This window comes from Theobroma cacao, chromosome 5, assembly GCF_053813885.1.
Source record: "Theobroma cacao isolate CCN51 chromosome 5, ASM5381388v1, whole genome shotgun sequence".
Classification (NCBI taxonomy): domain Eukaryota; kingdom Viridiplantae; phylum Streptophyta; class Magnoliopsida; order Malvales; family Malvaceae; genus Theobroma; species Theobroma cacao.
In genome coordinates this window covers 3,970,724-3,991,869 of record NC_142643.1, presented here as the reverse complement: position 1 = coordinate 3,991,869, position 21,146 = coordinate 3,970,724, and the positions used below count along the sequence as shown (strand labels likewise).

Genomic DNA, 21,146 nt, shown 5'->3' with positions numbered 1-21,146 from the left:
GAAAATTAAGTTTTTAATATTCTAATTATTCCTCAATCAAAGAGACTGAAGCACATGTCGTCATCTGATTCTTCTTGGATTTTTTCCTCCTTCTTGGCCTCAGTAGAAACAGCAGGGGTAGCAGCAGGATCTCCAACAGCTGCTGTAGTACCCGCGACAGTAGCTCCGCCAGAAGGCATAGCTGCCAATTTCTCCCTTCCAACGGCAATAAGCTCAGCCAAATCCTTTCCCTTGACTTGGGACAAAAGCAACTCAATCTTGTCATCGTCAGTTTCAACTCTATTGTGGAAATTGCCCAAAAATCAACAAAGATAAAATCTAGAGAAAATAAGCAAACAGAAAAACACAAGAATTTACGTGGTTCAGCCTTTTGCCTAAGTCCACGGAGTGAAACTGTTCTTCTATTATTGAGAATTTAAAGTACAATAAATTGACTTTTATGATTCCCCAAAACAACCCAAGATCCCTTGCACACTCTTCCTCAATAACCTCCCAAGACCATTCATCCAAACCACTCTAGCTTCACCTAGAGCAAAAGATAGAGTTACAAGATGTTCCCTCTCTTGAGCTCTCAAAGCAGTACTTTTAATTCTAAAGCCTAGAAATCCACTTTTATAGTATAAAAGTCCAAAGTAGAATGTGATTAGGATTTGATGTGGAATAAGAAGTTTAAAACCATACAACTACTCAATGTTGTACACAAACAAAAAATCATAATCAAATAAGATCTAGAATTCTAGTCAACCTAAAACTCAACAAATCTCCACCTTTGACTTGAATTCAAACTCTTTAAACTTCTTCCACTAGTCGCACCTAATTGCAACTTCCTAACTCCACCTACTTTCCAACACCTTGAACAACTCTCCAAGCACAAGACTTTCTAAATCATTGACCTTTATAATTACCACGACTACACATACCGAATCAAGCATGGTCCAACACTTGATTCCACAAAACGGCCAATGCACCTGTGTAGCCGTCAAGTCAATGGCACTAATTGACTTCGAAAAGAGACCTCGATGACCCTTCCAATTCACTACTAGCAAGATTTTTCGTCCTTTCACCATCGTCTACACCATGGGAACCTTTCATCACCTCCTCGGCAAATGAAATCTCACTTTGGTAGCTACCATCCCCTATGCACTGTTCCCATCCTTTCGAGGCCTCACTTTCTAGATGATACAAGCCATTATGCAAATTCCCCCTCATCAGGACCATGTCGCCTTGTGCGACTTTTACTACTCCATCACAAGTAGAATATCCATACCCTTTAGAGTCTAACAGGCTCAATGATATTAGATTCTTACGCATCTTTGGGACATAGGCCACACCACCCAAAGAGCGCACAACCCCATCAAACATTTTGATTTTCGTCACTCCAAGCCCCATGACCTTCACTATTGACTTATTACCTAAAGTCAAATTCCCAACCACCCCTCCTTGAAGTAAATCAAAACAATCTTTTTGATAACATATGTGAGTAGCAGAAGCAGAATCTAAATACCAATCAGAATTTGCATCTATATTTTCTGAAATTGTAAGAACATCACAATCATCACCTTCAGTAACGAAAGCACACTCACCTTTGTTCTTGTTACTTTCATCCTCTTTTGTAGGACAATCCCTTTTAATATGCCCATACCCTTTGCATTTAAAGCATTGAACATTGTTGGATCTAAACTTGCCACCCTTAGATCCCTTACCAATTGACTTCCTCCTATTAGCCTCAATTACCAATGCCAAGCCATTTGGATCTCCATCCCCTTCTTTACTTTTCTTTCGGGCTTCACGAGACATTAACGTTGCTTGTGCTTGTTTTAACGTTATTGTATCCATCCCACATACAAGAGATTCCACAAATACCCCATAAGAGTCTGGAAGCGAAGCCATGAACAATAGTGCCTTTTCCTCTTCCTCCACCTTGACATCAACCTTCTTCAACTGATAAATGATTCCATCGAATTCATTCATATGCTTCATGAGGTCTCCATTCTCCTCCATCTTCAAGCGATACAACTTTCGCCTAAGCTGCAACTTGTTAGAAAGACTTTTCGCTAAGTAAATTTTCTCTAACTTTGCCCATAATCTTAGAGCAGAATCCTCATCAATAACATGATTAAACACATTATCTCCAATACAAAGCCGAATAGTGTTCACACACCTTTGCTCCAACTCTGCCCATTCAACATCCTTCATGTCATCTGGTTGTCTTTCCTCCTTTCCTAGCAAGGGGCGCATTAAACCTTGTTGCACAATGAGATCTTTCATCCTTCTCTGCCACTGCGTGAAACTAGTATTCCCATCAAACTTCTCAATTGAAAAATTCGTAGAACTAGTAACTTTCGACATCCTTATTGAATCTTGAATTTACAGAACCCGAAGCTCTGATACCAGTTTTTTATGGAAATTGCCCAAGAATCAACAAAGATAAAATCTAGAGAAAATAAGCAAACAGAAAAACACAAGAATTTACGTGGTTCGGCCTCTTGCCTACGTCCATGGAGTGAAACTATTCTTCTATTATTGAGAATTTAAAGTACAATAAATTGACCTTTATGGTTTCCCAAAACAACCCAAGATCCCTTGCACACTCTTCCTCAATAATCTCCCAAGAACATTCACTCAAACCACTCTAGCTCCACCTAGAGCAAAAGATAGAGTTACAAGATGTTCCCTCTCTTGAGCTCTCAAAGCACTACTTTCAATTCTAAAGCCTAGAAATCCACTTTTATAGTATAAAAGTCCAAAGTAAAATGTGATTAGGATTCGATGTGGAATAAGAAGTTTAAAACCATACAACTACTCAATGTTGTACACAAACAAAAAATCATAATCAAATAAGATCTAGAATTCTAGTCAATCTAAAACTCAACACTTCAACTCCAACTGTTAACGAAAGCAGCAGTAACAAACTAAAATTAATAACGGTTTTATTTGTTTATTCTTTCCACTACTTACGAAAGTTGCTACCAAGAAAACATTCACTAGTAGAAACAAAATTATGCCTGATGAAGTTAGTAAATGGTTAAGTATAATATCATTCTAAACATGTTTTTTCTATATAAAAGTAAAATTATGATAACTTGCTATCCATGAAAGTTAAATCTTAACTTCTGTTTCTTTTAAATTATTATTTTTTTATATTCAAATACATTTTTTTACCTTTACTAGTATTATTATTTGCTTCCAACAGTAAGATGTAGGAAGAAAAAAGTAATAAAAAGGTAGAAAATAATAAACCTGAACTTATTATAAGTTTGTTTGATTCTCCCTTACGCTACTTTATATTTTTCGTAATTCCTACTATAGTAAAATTTTTAACATTGAATAATACATATATTATGTGAAAAGGGAAAAATGCAGACTAATTGTCCTACTTAATTTAGGAGTCTGTTCTCGCTTAAAACACTCAAACTGATCTGTGTAATGTAAATTATTGCCAATGACCAAAATTCAAACTAAACATAGGTGGAAACTAAAGGAATTCAGGGATGAACAATAATAAAATCTTCCATAGAGAAAAAGCAGAATGTCAAAATCCGCAGGAATAATAGTTTTCATCTTTCAAAACATAAAATCAGTAGGGACAAAAAGAAAACATGCAACGCATTACTCAAGAAACAGAGGGAAAAAGAAAGAATACCAGAACCAAGAATGTGCTTCAAATCATCCGCAGAAGGGTTGGTATTTCCTCCCAAAACCGCCAACAAATATGTTGGCTATCACCTTCATCTTTTTCTTCTTTCTTCTTTGCTTACCAAATTATAGTCTGAGCAAACTCGAAACAAATAAGAAAAAAGAAGGCAGAGAAGAGTAATCACAGAGGAAAAAGGGTTTGGGTCTTGGGAATTTATAGGGGTTTTAGTTAAATTGGTAAAGGATTAGGACTTCAAATATATATATATATATATATATATATATATATAAGGATTAGGACTCTTGCCACTCGGGAGTAAACCTTGCTCTCCAAGTCTCACCGTGGAACTTGAAAATTGAAATTTCTTCCTTCTTTTTATTGGCACGAGATCAAAAGATATCCTTCCTTCATAATATTTTCAAATGTTTTTAAATTATTTAAATAATTTTTTATTTTTATCACATTCAATCAAATCCCTATACTTTTATTTTAAATTAAATTAGTTCTCAAGATTAACGGTTTACTAACTTTGATTAATCAAAATATCATGTGTCATTTATTTTCATGTGACAATAATGTGACGCTAATGTAGAGAATGAAAATACTATGTGACCATGTCATCATGTTATGTCGTCATCTATTGTGATATATTAATATTTCATATCAGCATCATATTGCATAAAAATAAGAAGTGGAGTTTTGACTAATGACATTTAATCAACTTTTAATCATAAAAGTCTATTTGATTCAAAATAAAATTATTAGGATTTGATTGAATATAATAAAAGAATAAAAATTTATTTGAATTTTTGTGAATAATTCAATAACTTTTTTATGCATTTTGCCTTTTTTAAAAATACAATATAAAAATATATCCTTCCTCCAATGTGCTATGTAAGGATAATATTGTAATACCATAACCTAAAAAACATTTGTATTATTGTATTTATAATCTCCCAAAATGCAACAAACAGATCATTCATTAAATTACTTCATAAATAGTTGGGCTTATATTAAAATTTTTCATTTTAGGGGTTTATTACAAAGTTTAATAGGATTGGTTTAATTAAATTTATTTAATGCTAATGACTACTTTTCTTTTTATCGGAGAAAACCCTAAAAAAAATAGAGGCTAGAAATTAGGGAAAAAATCCCTTCAATTGAAGGATGAAGGTAAGAATATTCTTTAATTTTATGAAATGCATTTTGCATAGTTTTACACAAAATTAGGTTCATTTTAAGTGTTTCAATTTTTTGACAAAATCAATACCGTTTCGATGACTTTCCCAAAGTATGATGGATATCGATAAAAAGGCCTTCAAAAAACCTTTCTAATGGTTTTTGTAGCACCTTAATTGGTTGAGTAATTAGAGAGATTAATTTCGAAGTTGCTAAAAACCTATTTTTTATAGTTTTAATGACCCAAGTTTGTATCACTGGAACTCCACATTTTGGTAACGTTTTTTATCGATCCTTTGAGAGCTTTTATAGTAGGAAACATAATCTTTATTTCAGTTTCAATGGCTTGGTTAGGATCTTTATGTTATAAAAGAATTGAAGATTCATAGTGTGCTTGTTGAATTTGAAACCTAAAAATAATGGATAATACTATAATGAGTTTCAAAATTTTGACTTTTGGAATTTGTGAATTTTGTTATATTTTTTATTGAAAAATATTTTATGTTATAGCTAGTATGACATGAATACATAAAAGTGGTCTTCAATTCATCACTATAATAAACTCGGATTAGGAGTTAAAAGTGCTCAAAGTATGCCAAATGACCATCAAGAATATGGAATTTCAAAAATTAAAAAAATATGTTTTCGTTATTCCAAAATAAATTTTGAACACTGTCCAAAAAAAATAAATTTTGAACAATATTTAATTAATTTTGCTATAAAATTTTATAAGTTTTAGTTTTATGATTTTTGTTAAATTTTTACATAAATAAAATATTTCAAAAAATTGTTGATTGATTTTGTAAAGACCCATTTGATTTAAGGAAAAATTTACAAATATGAATTTACCTGAAATTAGTATTAGATTTTTCATAAAAAATCATAAGTGTTATTGATATTATTAAGTAAGCTTTTTTTTTTATAATTGAGGGAGGGGGGATTCGAACTCTGCTTTTTAGGTAGGGAGATAATACACAAACCAATGAGCCAAATGCTCGAGTGCATATTATTGAGTAAGCTTTACTTTTCAATTTTTACATAATTTTGGATCCTTTCTTTTACAAAAGGAAAATTGTTTTTAGTATAGGAAACTATTTTCAATTTGCAAAAGAGGTTGCTATACGTCTTAAATGCCGTAGAATGACAAGTAGAAAGTCATGGTTTATTTTGATATTTTAGTGGTTTTTGTTTCTAATTTTGAGTAGTTTTGGATTAATAAGCTTCAAGAGGATTGAATGTTTTGTTCTTTTATTTTGATTTTAATGAATTAAATAAGTGACTTGATATTCTTTTGGTATTTTTACACCTTGAAAATTAACCTCAATGTGAAATTTACTTTCATCATTAAATTATGTGTGTGTGTATATATCTTTGCTTCGATTTTGGAGTATAATTTGTACAATATATGATTCTTTGTTTTGAACTCGGAATAGGATTTTGTTTAATATACTTAAATCTATCTTTATATGAAATTGGTTTTATATGATATTTGTTTTGTAACGAGTGAATAAATAGTGCTTTGTACATTTTAGATAATCTTAATATAGGTTTTGTTTGTCTCGTAGTATGGCTATACTCTTACTTGCCAATGGGGGTTAGCCACGTCGAGATGTACTTTGTTATTAGAAACCGGTGTCAAATCGCACCACCGATTATTGAATAATAGTTTTTGTGATATTATTTAGTGTAACCATTGGTTGCTTCTAATATACTTTTGATCCACGTCATTAGGGTTAATTGTGATTTTAGTTCTGATTTTGATGCCATTGAAGTTAATTGTGATTTTTGTTATGATTCCAACCTATGATATAATGATTAAATGAGGCCATTACAAAAAATTACTAATTACAATTTTTGAGAATTATGTTTAGTTATGTTAATTGAAATGAAACTAAATTTAGTTCTGTTATGTGAAAATATAATTTTTGAAGAAAACATGTTAATAAATGAGATTACCATTTTTATTATTATTGATAACTATAGTCTAAATGTTTTGCAACGTACTTAATCCAACATCAGGGAAGTCTTGCTGAGTGGTTATACTCATTCTTTTAATTTTTTTTATTTTTATAGATTTTGATATTTGTGCATATTTGAGGAATTAGATTTGTTTAGGGAGAGCTTTGTTTAGCACGATTAACATCTATCTTTTTTGCTTGTATAATTTTTTATGTGAATATTCAGTTTTGGTTTGTAAAAAAAGTTAGGTAGATGGAAGTTTTGTAGATTTCAAATAATAATATTTATATATTTTGAGACTTTTGGGTTTGTAAAATATAAATTTTAAAGAGATTTTTGGAAATATTATTGTGATTTAAACTTACTTTTATAAGCTCTTTTTTATGGATAAACTATTTGATAAAACAACTTATATAAGCTCTAATTTTTGTTGAAATTTATCACAGTCCAATTCTTGGGTCATGACCGACACAAGGGCCCAATAGGTATAGCCCACTAGATCCAAGTAAGCCTCTTTTTCTTTAAGATCTATTATTTAAAATTTCTAATAAATGTTCTTTCGAAATTAGATCGTGAGAACCAAGTGTGTGTGTATATATATATAACATCCTCAAAATACGGTTATCATTCTTCAACTTTAATCGATAAGGGTAATCAATCAATATACAGAGTGTATAACAATCTCATAATTTATATTTCAGTAAATATATATACACTGACAAGAGACCTTGACTATCAGCGGAGTGACTCTGGGTATGGGTGAAGTTGCAGGATACCATGGTACTTACCAAATCGCAAATACAAATGGACAATTCAATCTAGGTCCCAATTACCTCCGAATCTGAAAACATGAAGTTAAAAAAAGTAACCATAAACCCAGTGAGTGAACATAAGAAGGGAATAAGCAAACGATATAGAAAGCTTTTCGAAAACATAATGCACTTGTGTAAAAACAATGCAATTTTATATATTATCAATAAAACTCGATGCCGTGCTATTTTTCAACTCATTTTAAAACATTTAGGAAATTTAAGCAAGGCAAGCATAGCAGAGCAAATCTCGCAGCAGCAGAAAGGCATTCTATAACATATAGTACAATCACATTTTTTATTTTCATAACTTGTCTATAGCATATATATATACATATATATATACATGTACACCACCGCCGCCTTTCTTAGCTCTTGTGCACTCCCTACATGCATAAGGCAATATCATTATGTGCACTCCCTACACGCACATTTCAACATCATCACACGCAATCCCGCCCACATCATTACCGGCATGTGTACTCCCACACCGCACACCATCGGCACCGTCATGTGCACTCCCACACCGCATGTGCACGGTTATAGCTATTATACAACATTATCACTCAAAGCATAACACACATATCCACATAATATAGGAACACATGGTTTCATTATATCACATATTTTACCACATAAAATCATTTCATCAAGGGCTTGTTCCCATGCACATTTTAAAGAAAAGTCCGATAAAACATTTCAGGTGATTCAATTAAACACGTATGCATTTATCCCAAATCATTTTAATGCAAGTTTATTCACCTTACGATAGCGGGATATTACATCTCTATTAGTTCGGAGGCGTATCTAGCTATTTCTACTTGCTAGTTACTCGTTATTTCCTCCGACACACCACCACAGTCTACTATCTTTACTTTTTCATTTCCTAGCAACAATCCAAATTCAATATTTTTAGTGTATATCATTTCTACTTCTCTTTTTCCTTCAATCATAAATCTTTATTCAACTAACTTATATCTTGATACAATTTTACCATAATTGCTTTTATCCTTTACTTGCGTAATTCTTTAAATTATAAGTATCGGCAACTTGTTTATAACATCAAGTGCCCATTTCAACCTTTCCAACTATCTTTATTCAAATTCGTCATATATTTCTCAACATAAACTACAAATATGGCAGCAACAATCATTTTCACTTTTACTCAATTAATTCCAACTTTATATGCATCATTATCTATCTAACTTTCAATACTTTGTTCCTCAACTCTCCCTCCACAATATTCCTTTTTCATTTCTTTCAAACAACATGCCATACAAACTTAACAATTTTCAACTAGCTTATGCAAATAGATACTTTCAACAACCATAATTCCACATAATATTCAACTAATCGTAGGCTTTAAAACATAGTGTTAAGCTTACCGCTTTCCTTTTTCACTTTGAGTCCATCATGTACCCACGAGTTTATTGGCTTGTACGTCACCAATTTTTCTCCAATCAAGCCAATCTTTGCTGCCACAAGACATTTTTCTTAGTTACTAACTCATTTTCAAGAATTACTCAAGCCAAAAACAAGAACCCTTACCTTTCCTTGCTTGAATCACCAAAACCAAGTTTTTTCTTCCTTTCTCTCTTTTTCTTTCTCCTTTCTTTCTTTCCTTTCTCCTTTCTACCAACTGATCTCATCTATTTTCTTTTCAAAAGTACGGTTTTCCTTGCAAAACATAGCCATTTTTCTTTTCAAATGCATGGTAGCAAGGTGAAATTGGCATGGAAGCTTGAAAATGATGTGCAGCATGGAGGAGAAGAGGAAAATATCTTGTGGCTAGAGATAAGAACCAGCCATGAGATAAGGATGAAGAGTCAAAGCTTCCTTTGGAAGCTTTGACGAACTTAATGGCAAAATTATCATTTTACCCAAGATTTTCACCCTTTTTAATTGTATCGTCCCACAATCTTTTAATTTCAATTTCCTTCTATTTTTCTTCCTTAAAACTTGTATCAATAAAATATCAAGTTCATGCTTCAACGCGGTATCACCGAAATATTTAAATATTTACTTACCCTTGCTAGCTTTATTTAATAAAAACACGTGGATCCCATTAACATCATTCTTCCCCGAAATTTCCTCATTCTTCTTCTCCCCCACTTAGATTGACCATATACTCCTTCTTCATAGAAAATTTCGACACTGAATAAAATATTAATATCTTAATATTATTTTATTAATAAAATATTATTTTATTTTAAAATTTTTCACTTGTCTCCTTAGCACCCAAAATGTCTTATTATGCCCCGATTCACTTCCAAATCACTTTTTATATTATTAATTCATCCTCAATTGATATCCGACAAGTTCTATTAATCAACATATCAAAGTACGGGGTATTACAAAATTACTATGAAGAGTATTTAATAAATAACTTTTTAGTAGTCTATGTCTTCTGCATTTTTTTCCTTTTTAGTAGTTTTTGCAAAAAGAGATAAAGAAGAAAGAGATAAAGAAGAAAGAGATCGCGATTTGCATTGCAGAGAGGTGATTTGCAAAGGGAGTGAGAGGAGAGGGAGATCTATTGAGAGAGATGTTATTTTTTGAGAGGTTGATATTGAGATTATTTTTAATAAATGAGGATATTTTTGAAACGAAAAGAAAAGTTTTCTTCAAAAATTGATGTATCTTATTAAAAAAAAAAAAAGAGAAGAGAAAGCTGTTCTTTGAAGCTTTTCTTAAATTTTTTTTTTGAGATTTTATTATTTGAAAAAGTGTTTTTTGTTTAAAGCTTTTCAAAATCCTATTTGATTTTACTTCTACTTTTAAGAAATAGATAAGTCAAAAAAACCTCAGACCAAATAGGCAATTAGTATGATATGTGGTCTTACATACTTATTAAATTTATTTCCTAAACATATCATGTCGTCGTGTCTTAAATCTTTGAGTTTGAGACGTGACATACATAACCACCAAGAAACTGGACTATTCTTTTGGGAAGAGGATACAACATTTTCCTATATGCCAAAGAGGGCGGAGGCTTTCATACAAAGGTACTAATTGTTGGTCTACCAAGGACTGCTGGCCTGTGCGACATGGTGGAAGTTTAAAGCTGCTTGCCATTACAGAGTGCTTGAAATATTTTAGTTTTTTTTTTAATCTAATTAAAGATAAAAACAAAATAACATTTCTTTTGAGTAACTGAAATTTATTTCATATGATGAAATAAGCAGGATAGGCAAAGCCTAAATACTAGCATCTACAATTACACAAGAACGATGCCCAGCTCTTACGAAGTTCTACGTGTGAGGGATTGGTATTACAAATAGTTAAGGAGTTAAATCTAGCTCGAATATCAGCAGCTATTTCAGTAAAAAAGGAATTATGAGGTAATGTTCTGAAGTTATGCTTCCTTGAATTCCTCTCCCTCAAAATATGATAGAAATAGGCAGTCCAAGCTGGACGCAGCAGTAAAGAAGAAACAGTCTTCCGTTTCAGCACAGAAATAGCCCAAATTATAAGCTCAGTGTCTCAATCTCCAAAAGATCTTTGGTTCCCTTATGTTTGCCGCACCCTTCTCCACACAGCTTGAGAGTAGCTACAAGTGAAAACAAGTGGTGTCCACTTTCCTATTCTAAATTGCAAAGAACACAAGTAGTAGAATGCAAGGAAATCCCCCATGACTGAATTCCGTATAAAGTGATTAATCTGTTCAGGATAAGCAGCCAAGCAATAAAAAAGAATATTGGAATGTGAAATCTAGAACAGATTAGCTTGTGCCAAGAAGGAACATTAGCTTTTTTATCCTTTAGCGAATCCCAAGCGTCAGAAGTGGTGAACTTCCTGGAGCTGGACGCTAGCCAAATGACTACATGCTGTTTATCAGCGACTGGTTCCATGATGCCAAAAAAACCAATCTGAATCTATACTTAGTAAAGTGATCACGCAGGAGGCCAAAACCAATGACCATCCTTGATGACAGCAGCAACTTTAGCTTCATCTGAGATTGCGGAATCGTACACTAATTTCATCCCAAACTTATCTAGTAAAAGTCCCGATAAATGCCAATTATCATACCAAAGAAATGTTCTCTCACCATTACTAGTCAAATGTTGAATCAATACCTTCGCTTTTGCTCGTAGCTTCAATAGCTTCATCCAATTCCAGCTACATACTATAGGAGATTTTACCTGCCAATTAAAGTTGTCATCACATTACATGGTTGCCAAACACTAAATAACATTGTCATTGTCATGGTCATTTTATAGAAAAAAAAATCTTTTTGTGAGCAAGAATTCGTTTGAATAATTAGGCTGCATAATGTTTTATATGTCTGGTGTAAAGAGGTTCTCGTGATAGGGAAAGGAAGCATTGCAAACAAGTAAAAGGATGCGCTGAAGGCGACGGAAAAGAAGATTGGAGCATTTCCTGAAAGATTGAGTGTTGTGACAGGTGGAAGACAATAAAAAGAGAATTATAGAGAGAAGCTCTAGAGGATCATTTGTTGGCTCGGGAGAAAGAGCCCCCTAATGAATTCTGAAGGCTTTATATATAGTATCAAAAATAGCGATTACAAGAAAACACTTTAATGCACATAATGAATGACTTGATTAAGAAAAGCTTTAATGTTGAGTAACCATTACTGAGAGTTAATGTCAAGTAACGATTAGAAACCCACTATGTGATCATTGAAGTAATTAAATGTAATAAGACTTGCTCTTGAATAGAAGGTAACAGAGAAGAGGTATACGTGAAAAGGTATAAGAGAAGAATCTGTATGTGAATAGGTACAATAAAAGAAGGTGTATGTAAACAACTATATGAGAACAAGGTAGGAGAGTGAAACACTTGTACTTCAGGAAAAGATTAAGAGGAAGACCTCTTAACTACCTTCATATTTGAGCCACCAAACCAAATTTTCTAGAACATCCCAAGATGAAAATAACTCATGAACCCTATCACTTATTCCAAATTGCTTTCACTGTTATGATGTGAAGTGATTATTCTATGTGAAGTAACTGTTATACTTATATTAATTGTTCCATGTGGAGTAGTGTTCCACTTATTTTAGTTGTTTTGCATAAAATAGCATTTCACTTGTTCTAGTTGTTCTGTGTGAAGTAACACTTTACTTGTTTTAGTTGTTCTACATAAAATAGTGTCTCACTTGTAATGGTTGTTCTCATTGTTCTCTATATAATACTATACTATAAAATAATTCTTTAGAGAATATATATTAACCAAAATCAAATATCTATAACACATTATACCATAACAGCTTGGGTAACACCTTGGGCAATAACACCTTAACCAGTAATACCTTAAATAGTAATATCTTAGCCAATAATGATTTAGGTAGTAATATGTTACAGTCTTGTGTAAGGTGTGATGTCAATATCTTGTGTAATATTTGTTTGATTATATTGTAATATATTTTTCATATAAAATAAGATTTTCAAAATACAATTGATAAAAGGAAACTTAATGTTTTTCATAAAAATCTTGGTTTTGTATGCCTTATAAATACGAAACTATTATGAATAATTCTTTTTATTAGATTCAAAGTAGAGCAAAATAAAATTCAAAACAAAATCAGTTCGTTTACGGATCTTTTCAAGTGAGTAAGTTTTTCTTCTTTTTGTAATTTCTTATTTAATTTTTTTTACATGTATTTTTCTTACTTTTCAAAAAATTTGAATTTCTCTTACTTGTTGGCCCATGCATGAAAATTTTTTTTATTAAAATATGAGAAAAGAAATTTTCATACTAAGATGAATCTTTTTGATTGAAGGAAAATTATATATATACATTCAAACAAACAAATAAATTATTTGAGTTTAGAAGAAAATCACAAAGCAAGAATATTTACGTTTCAAAAGAAACCTACCTTGATATGCAAAAGAAAAAAAATCCTTGTTGATGTAAGGATTTATTTCAATCCTTATTACCCATTATTATTTTATTTTGATATGTAGCCTTTGATAGAAAAGAGAAACAATAAATAAAAGAAGCAAATAAAAGCTGGCTTACTTGTCAGCTTTTTGTTTTTTCTTTGGTTTGCTGGCAGCACCAGCTGCAAGCTATGGTTCACATTTTTTTTCTTTACATATATAAGTGGGTTTTTCTAGTTTTGAAGGTCACAGGCTACAATGTTCTTTTTTATATATATATAAAATTGTTCCTTTGAAGTGTTGAATCTACATCGCGAGCTTTTTGTTTTAAAGCTCATGGCATTTTTACTTTGAAGAGCTGTGAGCTCGCTCAATTGAAGCTTGTGGCACATTAAGCAGAGCTTGCCACGTCGTGAGCTCTTTTAAGTGGGGCTAGTGATTTTTTTATTGATTTTTTATTTTTATTTGTATTTATATTTTTTATGTTATATTTAAAAAAAATAAATAACAGAAAAAGATATTTAAAAATAATAACAAAGTTTAATATTTCTTTAGATAATATATTTCTTTATATAATAAAATCTAAAAAATGTAACTATTTAATCTTTTAATGGCATTCTCCTATTAATATAGAAATGTATTTTTTGTTATTTTATGCATTCTTTATTATGTTAATGCTAGAACAAAAAAAGTGACTAATACTATTTTTTTTGTACATTTTAAAACATATGTAGTTTAATGTCAAATTTGTAATAATGTGTATAAAGAAAAAAAGATAATAATATTGCATATGAGAATGTATCTCGTTTTTGGCATGATGTTTGCAAAATTGGTGAAGTTCCTCATATTTCATATAGAGTAGTGCATCAATTAAAATATGATCACCTGTGTGAACCTTTTACTCATAACCACTTTTCTTCTTGTGTTTCATTGTTTCTTCTAGAAAGGCTCTATGTTCTCTTAGCTAAACTTAAGAGTTGTGCTCATATGAGTTTTGGTATTCAAACTTCTGTTTGCTAATAGTGCTTCTAGCCCTTGTGTAACACATATGTAACAAAAGAATTTGAAAGTTGACTTATGATTGCCAATATTCCATGAGCAAATACTTCTCAAAAAATGAGAATTGTTGTTACAGTTCATATATAATGCTAGCAAAGTTGAGAAGAATTGCAACAAAGATTATTGTATTGAAATGAAAATGAGTTGCAAAGATGATTAGATATTTCCTTCAATAGTGGTTTTTCTTAAGAATAATTAGATACATCAAGAAATATTGTAGCAAAGATTGTTTTACTGAAGAGAAGTTGCAAAGATGATTAGATGCTTCTTTCAAGAGCGACTTTTCTCAAGAATATAGATACTTTCTCCAATCATAAAAATAGCAACTCTTCTCTGTGGAACTCAATAGTTGGCTACTCCTTTATTAGTTTTGTAGACTGATCATAGTAATAATATTTATATGAATGTTACATGCTCACTCTCCATATTACTATATGCGGCCAAAGGGGAATCTCAACTTCACATCAAGGAGGTTAACTCTTAACCTAATATAAAAAAGATTAGTTCAACCCTTTGAATAAGTAAGTATAAGAGCTGCAACCAATTTGTGAGTAATAAGCTAGGATCAAGAAATGAGCAATAAAGCTTGCGGCCAATAGCATAACATCATTACAGCCAAATTATGAGCGATAAAGCTAGCAGCTGAAATATTAATGATGAATTATGGTTAAAAAATGAGCGATAAAGCTTGCGACCAATAGAAACAATATTATTATAGCTAAAATATGAGCGGTAAGGTTTGCAATTGAAGTAAGAGTGATGAGCTATGGTTAAAGAATGAATGATAAATCTTACAACCAATAGTATAATATAATTATAACCAAAGTATAAGCGATAAAGCTAGTAGCTAAAGTATGAATTTCTTGTCTTTCCAAATTTCAAATTTCAATACATGAAGTAATAAAGAGTCAAAGTCGTAAAGTATCAAACATGAGTGGGAAGCAGGTTGCTCTAGACCTTATTGTTCCCAATCAGTAACTTTTTGCTTGTGTCTTTTTGGGCAATATTCTATGCAAGTTTCTATGTTCAATAAGTGAATGACCAATTGTTCTGTGATAGTCACAATATCTTGGCTTGGATTTCTCTTCTACTATTGATGTTTGTGTAACATGGGGCAAGTTCACCTATCTATCCTTAATCCATTCATGAAGAAGCACTTTCACTCCATCTAATGGAACTAAGAATGGTGGAGAAGACTCGTTCTCTTCATATGGCCTTCTCCTTAGATCATCTCTTCTAGGATGTAAATTTGATTGTAATGGACCTTTTCTTTCTCTATCTCTTCCTTGAATGGCATTCACTATTAGGGTATTCATTTTATCAAAGTGAGTAGCTCCCCTTTGTTTAAGAACCGTATTATTGGTCTTTCGTGCCGCTTCCAGCAAGGTAACAAATGTTGGAAGAGATAAATTCTCCAAGTGTAGCTTATATTCATTGAACATCCTTTGAATGCAAACTTTCACTAATTCCTTCTCATCATGAGACTCTTGTATGTCCAACATCCTTTCTCTAAAGAGTTGGATGTACTCCATGAAGTCTTCTTTAGACTTTTGATATTCTTTTCCTAGATCAACTAACGTAACCTTCTCTTGAGTAAAGAATAACTTCTCTCCAAACATCCTACACATTTGACTCCAAGATTCAACAGAACCAAAGGTGAGATTAACATACCATGTATAAGCCTTTTCAATGAGAGATTTAGAGAATTTCTTCAACTTCAAATCATCATCCAATCCCACTACTCCGAGTGTTTCCACAAACTTCATAACATGCTCTCGTGCATCATCGATCTTACCATTGAATTGTTTAAATTTAGGACTAGTATAGTCCTTAAGATATAGCTTAAACGATATACTTGCTAGGTAAGGAAACTTAAGATCAAATTCCAAAAAACTGAATCTCTTATTCTTTTGATCTAGTAACTTTTAGAGCTCTTCCATTGTCACAAAGCCTTGAGTAGTGGTTGGAAGGATTATTGCAGTAAAGGTAATTGCTAGCCTAACAACCATAGAATAATTGATTAAATTAGGATTTCTAACACCTATCACATCAACTGCATTTTCTCCATTTCCTCCATTCACATTTGTGTTTACAGCTAGGGGAGTAGATCCATCAATTGCATCCTTATCACCATTAAGGTGTACAGGTTGAGCTTGAGAAGTAGTAGCAGTGAAGGATGCAAATTGAGATATGGTCTCCAACATCCGCCTATTGTTATCTTCCAACACTGGCATTCTCTTTTGAGAAGTATCGATCATTTTCATCAGCTCTTAGATGTAGGTGGGAATAGATGCATCTTGGTTGCCAAAAGAACTGTCCATTCTTTCTAGTAAAGCAAAGTTGTGATAGTAATGGTTTTACTTAATGTAATCACTTTTCCCTAGTGGAGTCCCCAAAATGTAAGGTTCTTGTGATAGGGAGAGGAAGCGTTACAAACAAGTAAAAAGATGCATCAGAAACGACAGAGAGGAAAATTGGAGTAGTTCTTGAAGTACAAAGTGTCGTGACAGGTGAAAAATAATAAAAGGAGAATTAGGGAGTATAAAAGAATTAGAGAGAAAAGCTCAAAAGGATCATTTCTAACTCAAGGGGAATAGCCCCCTAATGTATTGTGAAGGCTCTATATATGGTGCCAAAAATAACGATTATAAAAAAATGTTTTAATGCACGTAATGAATGGCCTTATTAATAAGAGTTTTAATGTTGGGTAATCATTACTAAGAGTTAATGTCAAGTAACGATTAGAAACCCATTATGTAATCATTAAAGTAATTAGGTGTAATAAGACTTATTCTCGAGTTAAAGGTAACAGAAAAGAGGCATATGTGGAAAGGCACAAGAGAAGAAGTTGTACGTGAACGGGTACAATAGAAAAAGGTATACGTGAATAGGTATACGAGAACAAGGTAGGAGGGTGAACACTTGTACTTCAGGAAAAGATTAAGAGGAAAACTTCTTAACTATCTTCATATCAGAGCCATCAAGCCAAACTTTTCAGAACATTCCAAGATGAAAGTAATTCATGAATCCCATCACTTATTCTGAGTTACTTTCATTGTCATCCATGTGAAATGATTTTTTTGTGCACAGTAACTATTTTACTTATATTAGTTGTTCCATATAGTGTAATGCCTCTCTTATTCTAGTTATTTTGTATGAAGTAGCACTTCATTTGTTGTAATTGTTCTGCATGAAGTAGCACTTCACTTGTTTTAGTTATTCTACATAAAATAGTGTTTCACTTGTAATAGTTGTTCTCATTATTTTCTGCATAATATGATACTATAAAATAATTTTGTAAATGATATATATTAACTAAAATCAAGTATCTATATCTGTCTAATCACACCATTCTACACCCACAGTTTTGCAATATACGTCTATCAAGGAGACCTCTCATGTGGCCACGGCCCATATAAAGTTAACAAGATAATTTGGAGCTGCTCGTCTATTGGGAAACATAAATACGGCCATTTGGTGTTGATGAAGATTGTCCTGGAAAAAGGAGGGGAGCTTCATGTCCTTTAGATAAGAAAGGATCAAAGCTCACCCCACTTAATGGCACTACGCTGGATAGAGAAAAATAACAAGAAAAACATGGTTCACGAAAGCAGCTAGATTCTTTTTCCTCCTTTTCTTTTGGATAAGCTAAAGAACTACAAAATATCTGTGCTAATACTGTTTATCCAATATATATTCTATTTCATTTAATAATGGCATTTATCTTTCTCCTGTAGCTGTGGAATATTGTGAATTCACAATGAGCTTTTAACATGTAGTAGCGCGTGAAAGAAAAGGTAACTGGAAAGCAAGTGGACCATTGTGGAACTGGAAGAGGTTGGACAGGCTGCTCAAGATGTACCCAGGCCACCCCCTCGCACTATCAGTTAACAATCTAACTCAAATAGCTGTACTTTTTTTTCATAGACATAATAAGACATATCGTAGGTCACCAAAGTCTCCGCTTGTTTAAATCAAATCTGAAATTGAGATAGATGTGGTAAATTGATTACGACGTGACACTGATTATTAAAATGATTTTGAAAATATCTTTTAATTTAAAATCAATCAATTTTGTTTAGTCACACAATTAGGTTTAATTAATTAGAAGGCCGAGATAATTAAAAAAAAATTATAAACTAAAATTAACGATGTTACAAAGTAAAAAAAGCTCATTGAATTATTTAAGAAATTTAGTTGTCAAAGTTGTACCATAGCTTTTTATTTGACTTCATACAAGCCTTCTCTTAAACAAGGAAACGAAAAGGTATGACCCTAACTAAGAAATGTTGATCTTAATTTTCATCTTGCTCAAGAACTAGTTTAGCCACCTCTTGTTCGTTCAAGAACAAATTTGATTAACATTTCCATGTTCTGATAAGAGGATCCACCTTCTTCAATAGCCTTAGTTGCTCTCATCCCGAGCTCCTTTGCTCTTTTTCTTCTTTCCTCTCCTGGGTTGCCTTTGTCCATCACCTTGTCTATAGCCTGCTTTACTTGTTCCCTTTTCATCAATAAACCAAACTTATCCTCCATTCCCCATGCCACTGCAGCCTCGACTCCCACACTTGCGCCAATTCCCAGCACCTCCACAACCAACTTCTCGTTGAGAAATTGCTCGGCAAACAACGGGCAGGCTACTATTGGCACACCAGCACAGATGCCTTCCATGGTTGAATTCCATCCACAGTGTGTTAAGAACCCTCCAATTGCAGGATGAGACAAGATCCATATTTGCGGTGCCCAACCACCGATTATAAGTCCTCTATCTTTAACCCTTTCTTCAAAACCTTCCTCCGCAATCCACTTCTCTAATCCTTCTGATTTTTTGCCTCCTCTTATAACCCATATAAATGCCTGGTTTGACGCTTCCAGGCCTAAACCAAGCTCCACGAGTTGCCAAGTTGTGAGGCCAGATATGCTACCAAGACAGGCATAAATTACTGAGCCAGGTTTCTTTGAGTCAAGCCAGGGCTTCAAGCACTGGTTGTCATCTATTGAGGCCTTTTGACCTCTCTCGGCTTTGTCTGAATTCAACTTGTTGCAAGCTGAAAGCGGGCCAATACACCAAACGTTGTCTCCTTTAACTGATTTATATTCTTTGACATATTCACTCTCTAGTTCTTCAAAAGTATTGACCACAATTCCGTCAGCTATTAGCTCAACTGCTCTAATGTTACTACGCATATTTGTCAAATCATTTGAGCCAGGATTGAGATTTTCAGGCAACTTAGCTTTTGTTAATTCTATTCGATGAGGCAAGCCAGGTACCAAAAAGGACTCAAACTTAGACATAGTTTCATGCACCTTAGAAACCTCTAAATTATGAGTACAGGAGAAAGAAAAGCAACCCATTCCATCAAAGAAAATCCTTGGAACATTAAACTTGAGAGCAGTGTCAACTGTCCAAGGTAGATTCTTACCGGATATTATGCAGCTAGGCCGGGGTTGTAATTCATTGAAGAGTTGCTCAAATGGTTGCTGTAGCATGCTAGCAGCCTTGAAAAAGTTCTTGATCAAGTCACGGGAAGGAAGCTGGTCCATGTTTTCACACCCCTCTGGCAAGCCAAGCGGATCTGATGGAAATTGGAGTTGGAGAAGTCGAATGTGGAGACCAGACTCAACAGCACGTTCAATGGTGGACTTGAATCTTATGGTATTAAGGGGTGTGGTAACAATCGAAACAATCACGCCATGTTCTGCCAACAGTCTTGCCATGTCTGTCATCGGTAAAAGGTGGCCAGGGGACATTAAGGGTATCAAAACAAAATGAAGCTGATCTAACTTTGAAGCCATGGTGAAATTGGGGTAGTGGAGAAACCAATGATGCTAGTCTTCAATCTGAAATATATAGATTGTCGCTTTCTGACTTGATCAGCTTGGTCGGGGCTTCAGTCAATTTTTTTATGGCTGCAGGCTTCTTCTGCCATTGCATAAAAATAAATTATTTGTACAGCATATGACCTATATATTTTTAATTGTAACTCTTTCATCAACTAGCTACTTTGATAAAACCCACGCGCATACACATACATATTCATATATGAACACTTGAAAGTAGTAATGGGAACATCAGAATTTAAGGCTATGTTTGATGGGAATGAAAAATAGGAAGGGGCGAAAAATTTTCTTTCCAATGACAAGGCTGCAACCATAAGAAGGCAAATAAATGGAGCAACATAACCAATTAAATTAAAAATGAAAATCCGTCCTTTCACTTTTCCTTCTCACCAGTACCAGTAACGTTATAATATTCAACAGCAAGCTTGGCATGTGTGGCAGGACAGGTGGGCGGCAAGCATGAGCAAATGTTTCTATAGTGCTGAAGTTTCTTAGCCAATTGCAATTTCAAAATAGGACTATGGGAGGCAATGGCCGCTGTCAAACCCCAAAAGAAAAAATGCACTAAAACTATTGGAAGCTGATGATCACGGGGTCTCATATATTCTATATATATGACGACGCATACTGTGCCAGTGCTTATATTGCTTAATTGCTCTATAAATATTATGTCAGGTCAATAATTAATATATTGCCATAATTTATATATAGCCATATTTTCCTCTTTACTTTTTTCTTAAATACAAGTGTTTTTCTCGCTTCCTTTTTACGTTTTCCTTTTTTCTCAAGAAAAACATTTATTACACCATTAATGAAAGT

At 33.0% G+C, this 21,146-nt stretch overlaps 1 protein-coding gene and 1 pseudogene across 1 annotated transcript; both read right to left on the bottom strand.

Moving 5' to 3' along the window:
- Window positions 1–32: 32 nt before the first annotated feature.
- LOC108662315 (large ribosomal subunit protein P2B-like) lies at window positions 33–11,435 on the bottom strand. The gene is made up of 5 exons (XM_088806340.1): window positions 11,328–11,435; window positions 11,110–11,244; window positions 3,644–3,719; window positions 3,277–3,280; window positions 33–279 (listed from the first exon to the last, which is right to left on the bottom strand). Exons 1-5 carry the CDS (start codon window positions 11,433–11,435, stop codon window positions 33–35), a joined length of 570 nt encoding a protein of 189 aa, XP_088662466.1.
- A 7,213-nt stretch (window positions 11,436–18,648) lies between these two features.
- LOC108662314 (UDP-glycosyltransferase 73C3 pseudogene) lies at window positions 18,649–20,462 on the bottom strand (annotated as a pseudogene).
- Between the last annotated feature and the right edge of the window lie 684 nt (window positions 20,463–21,146).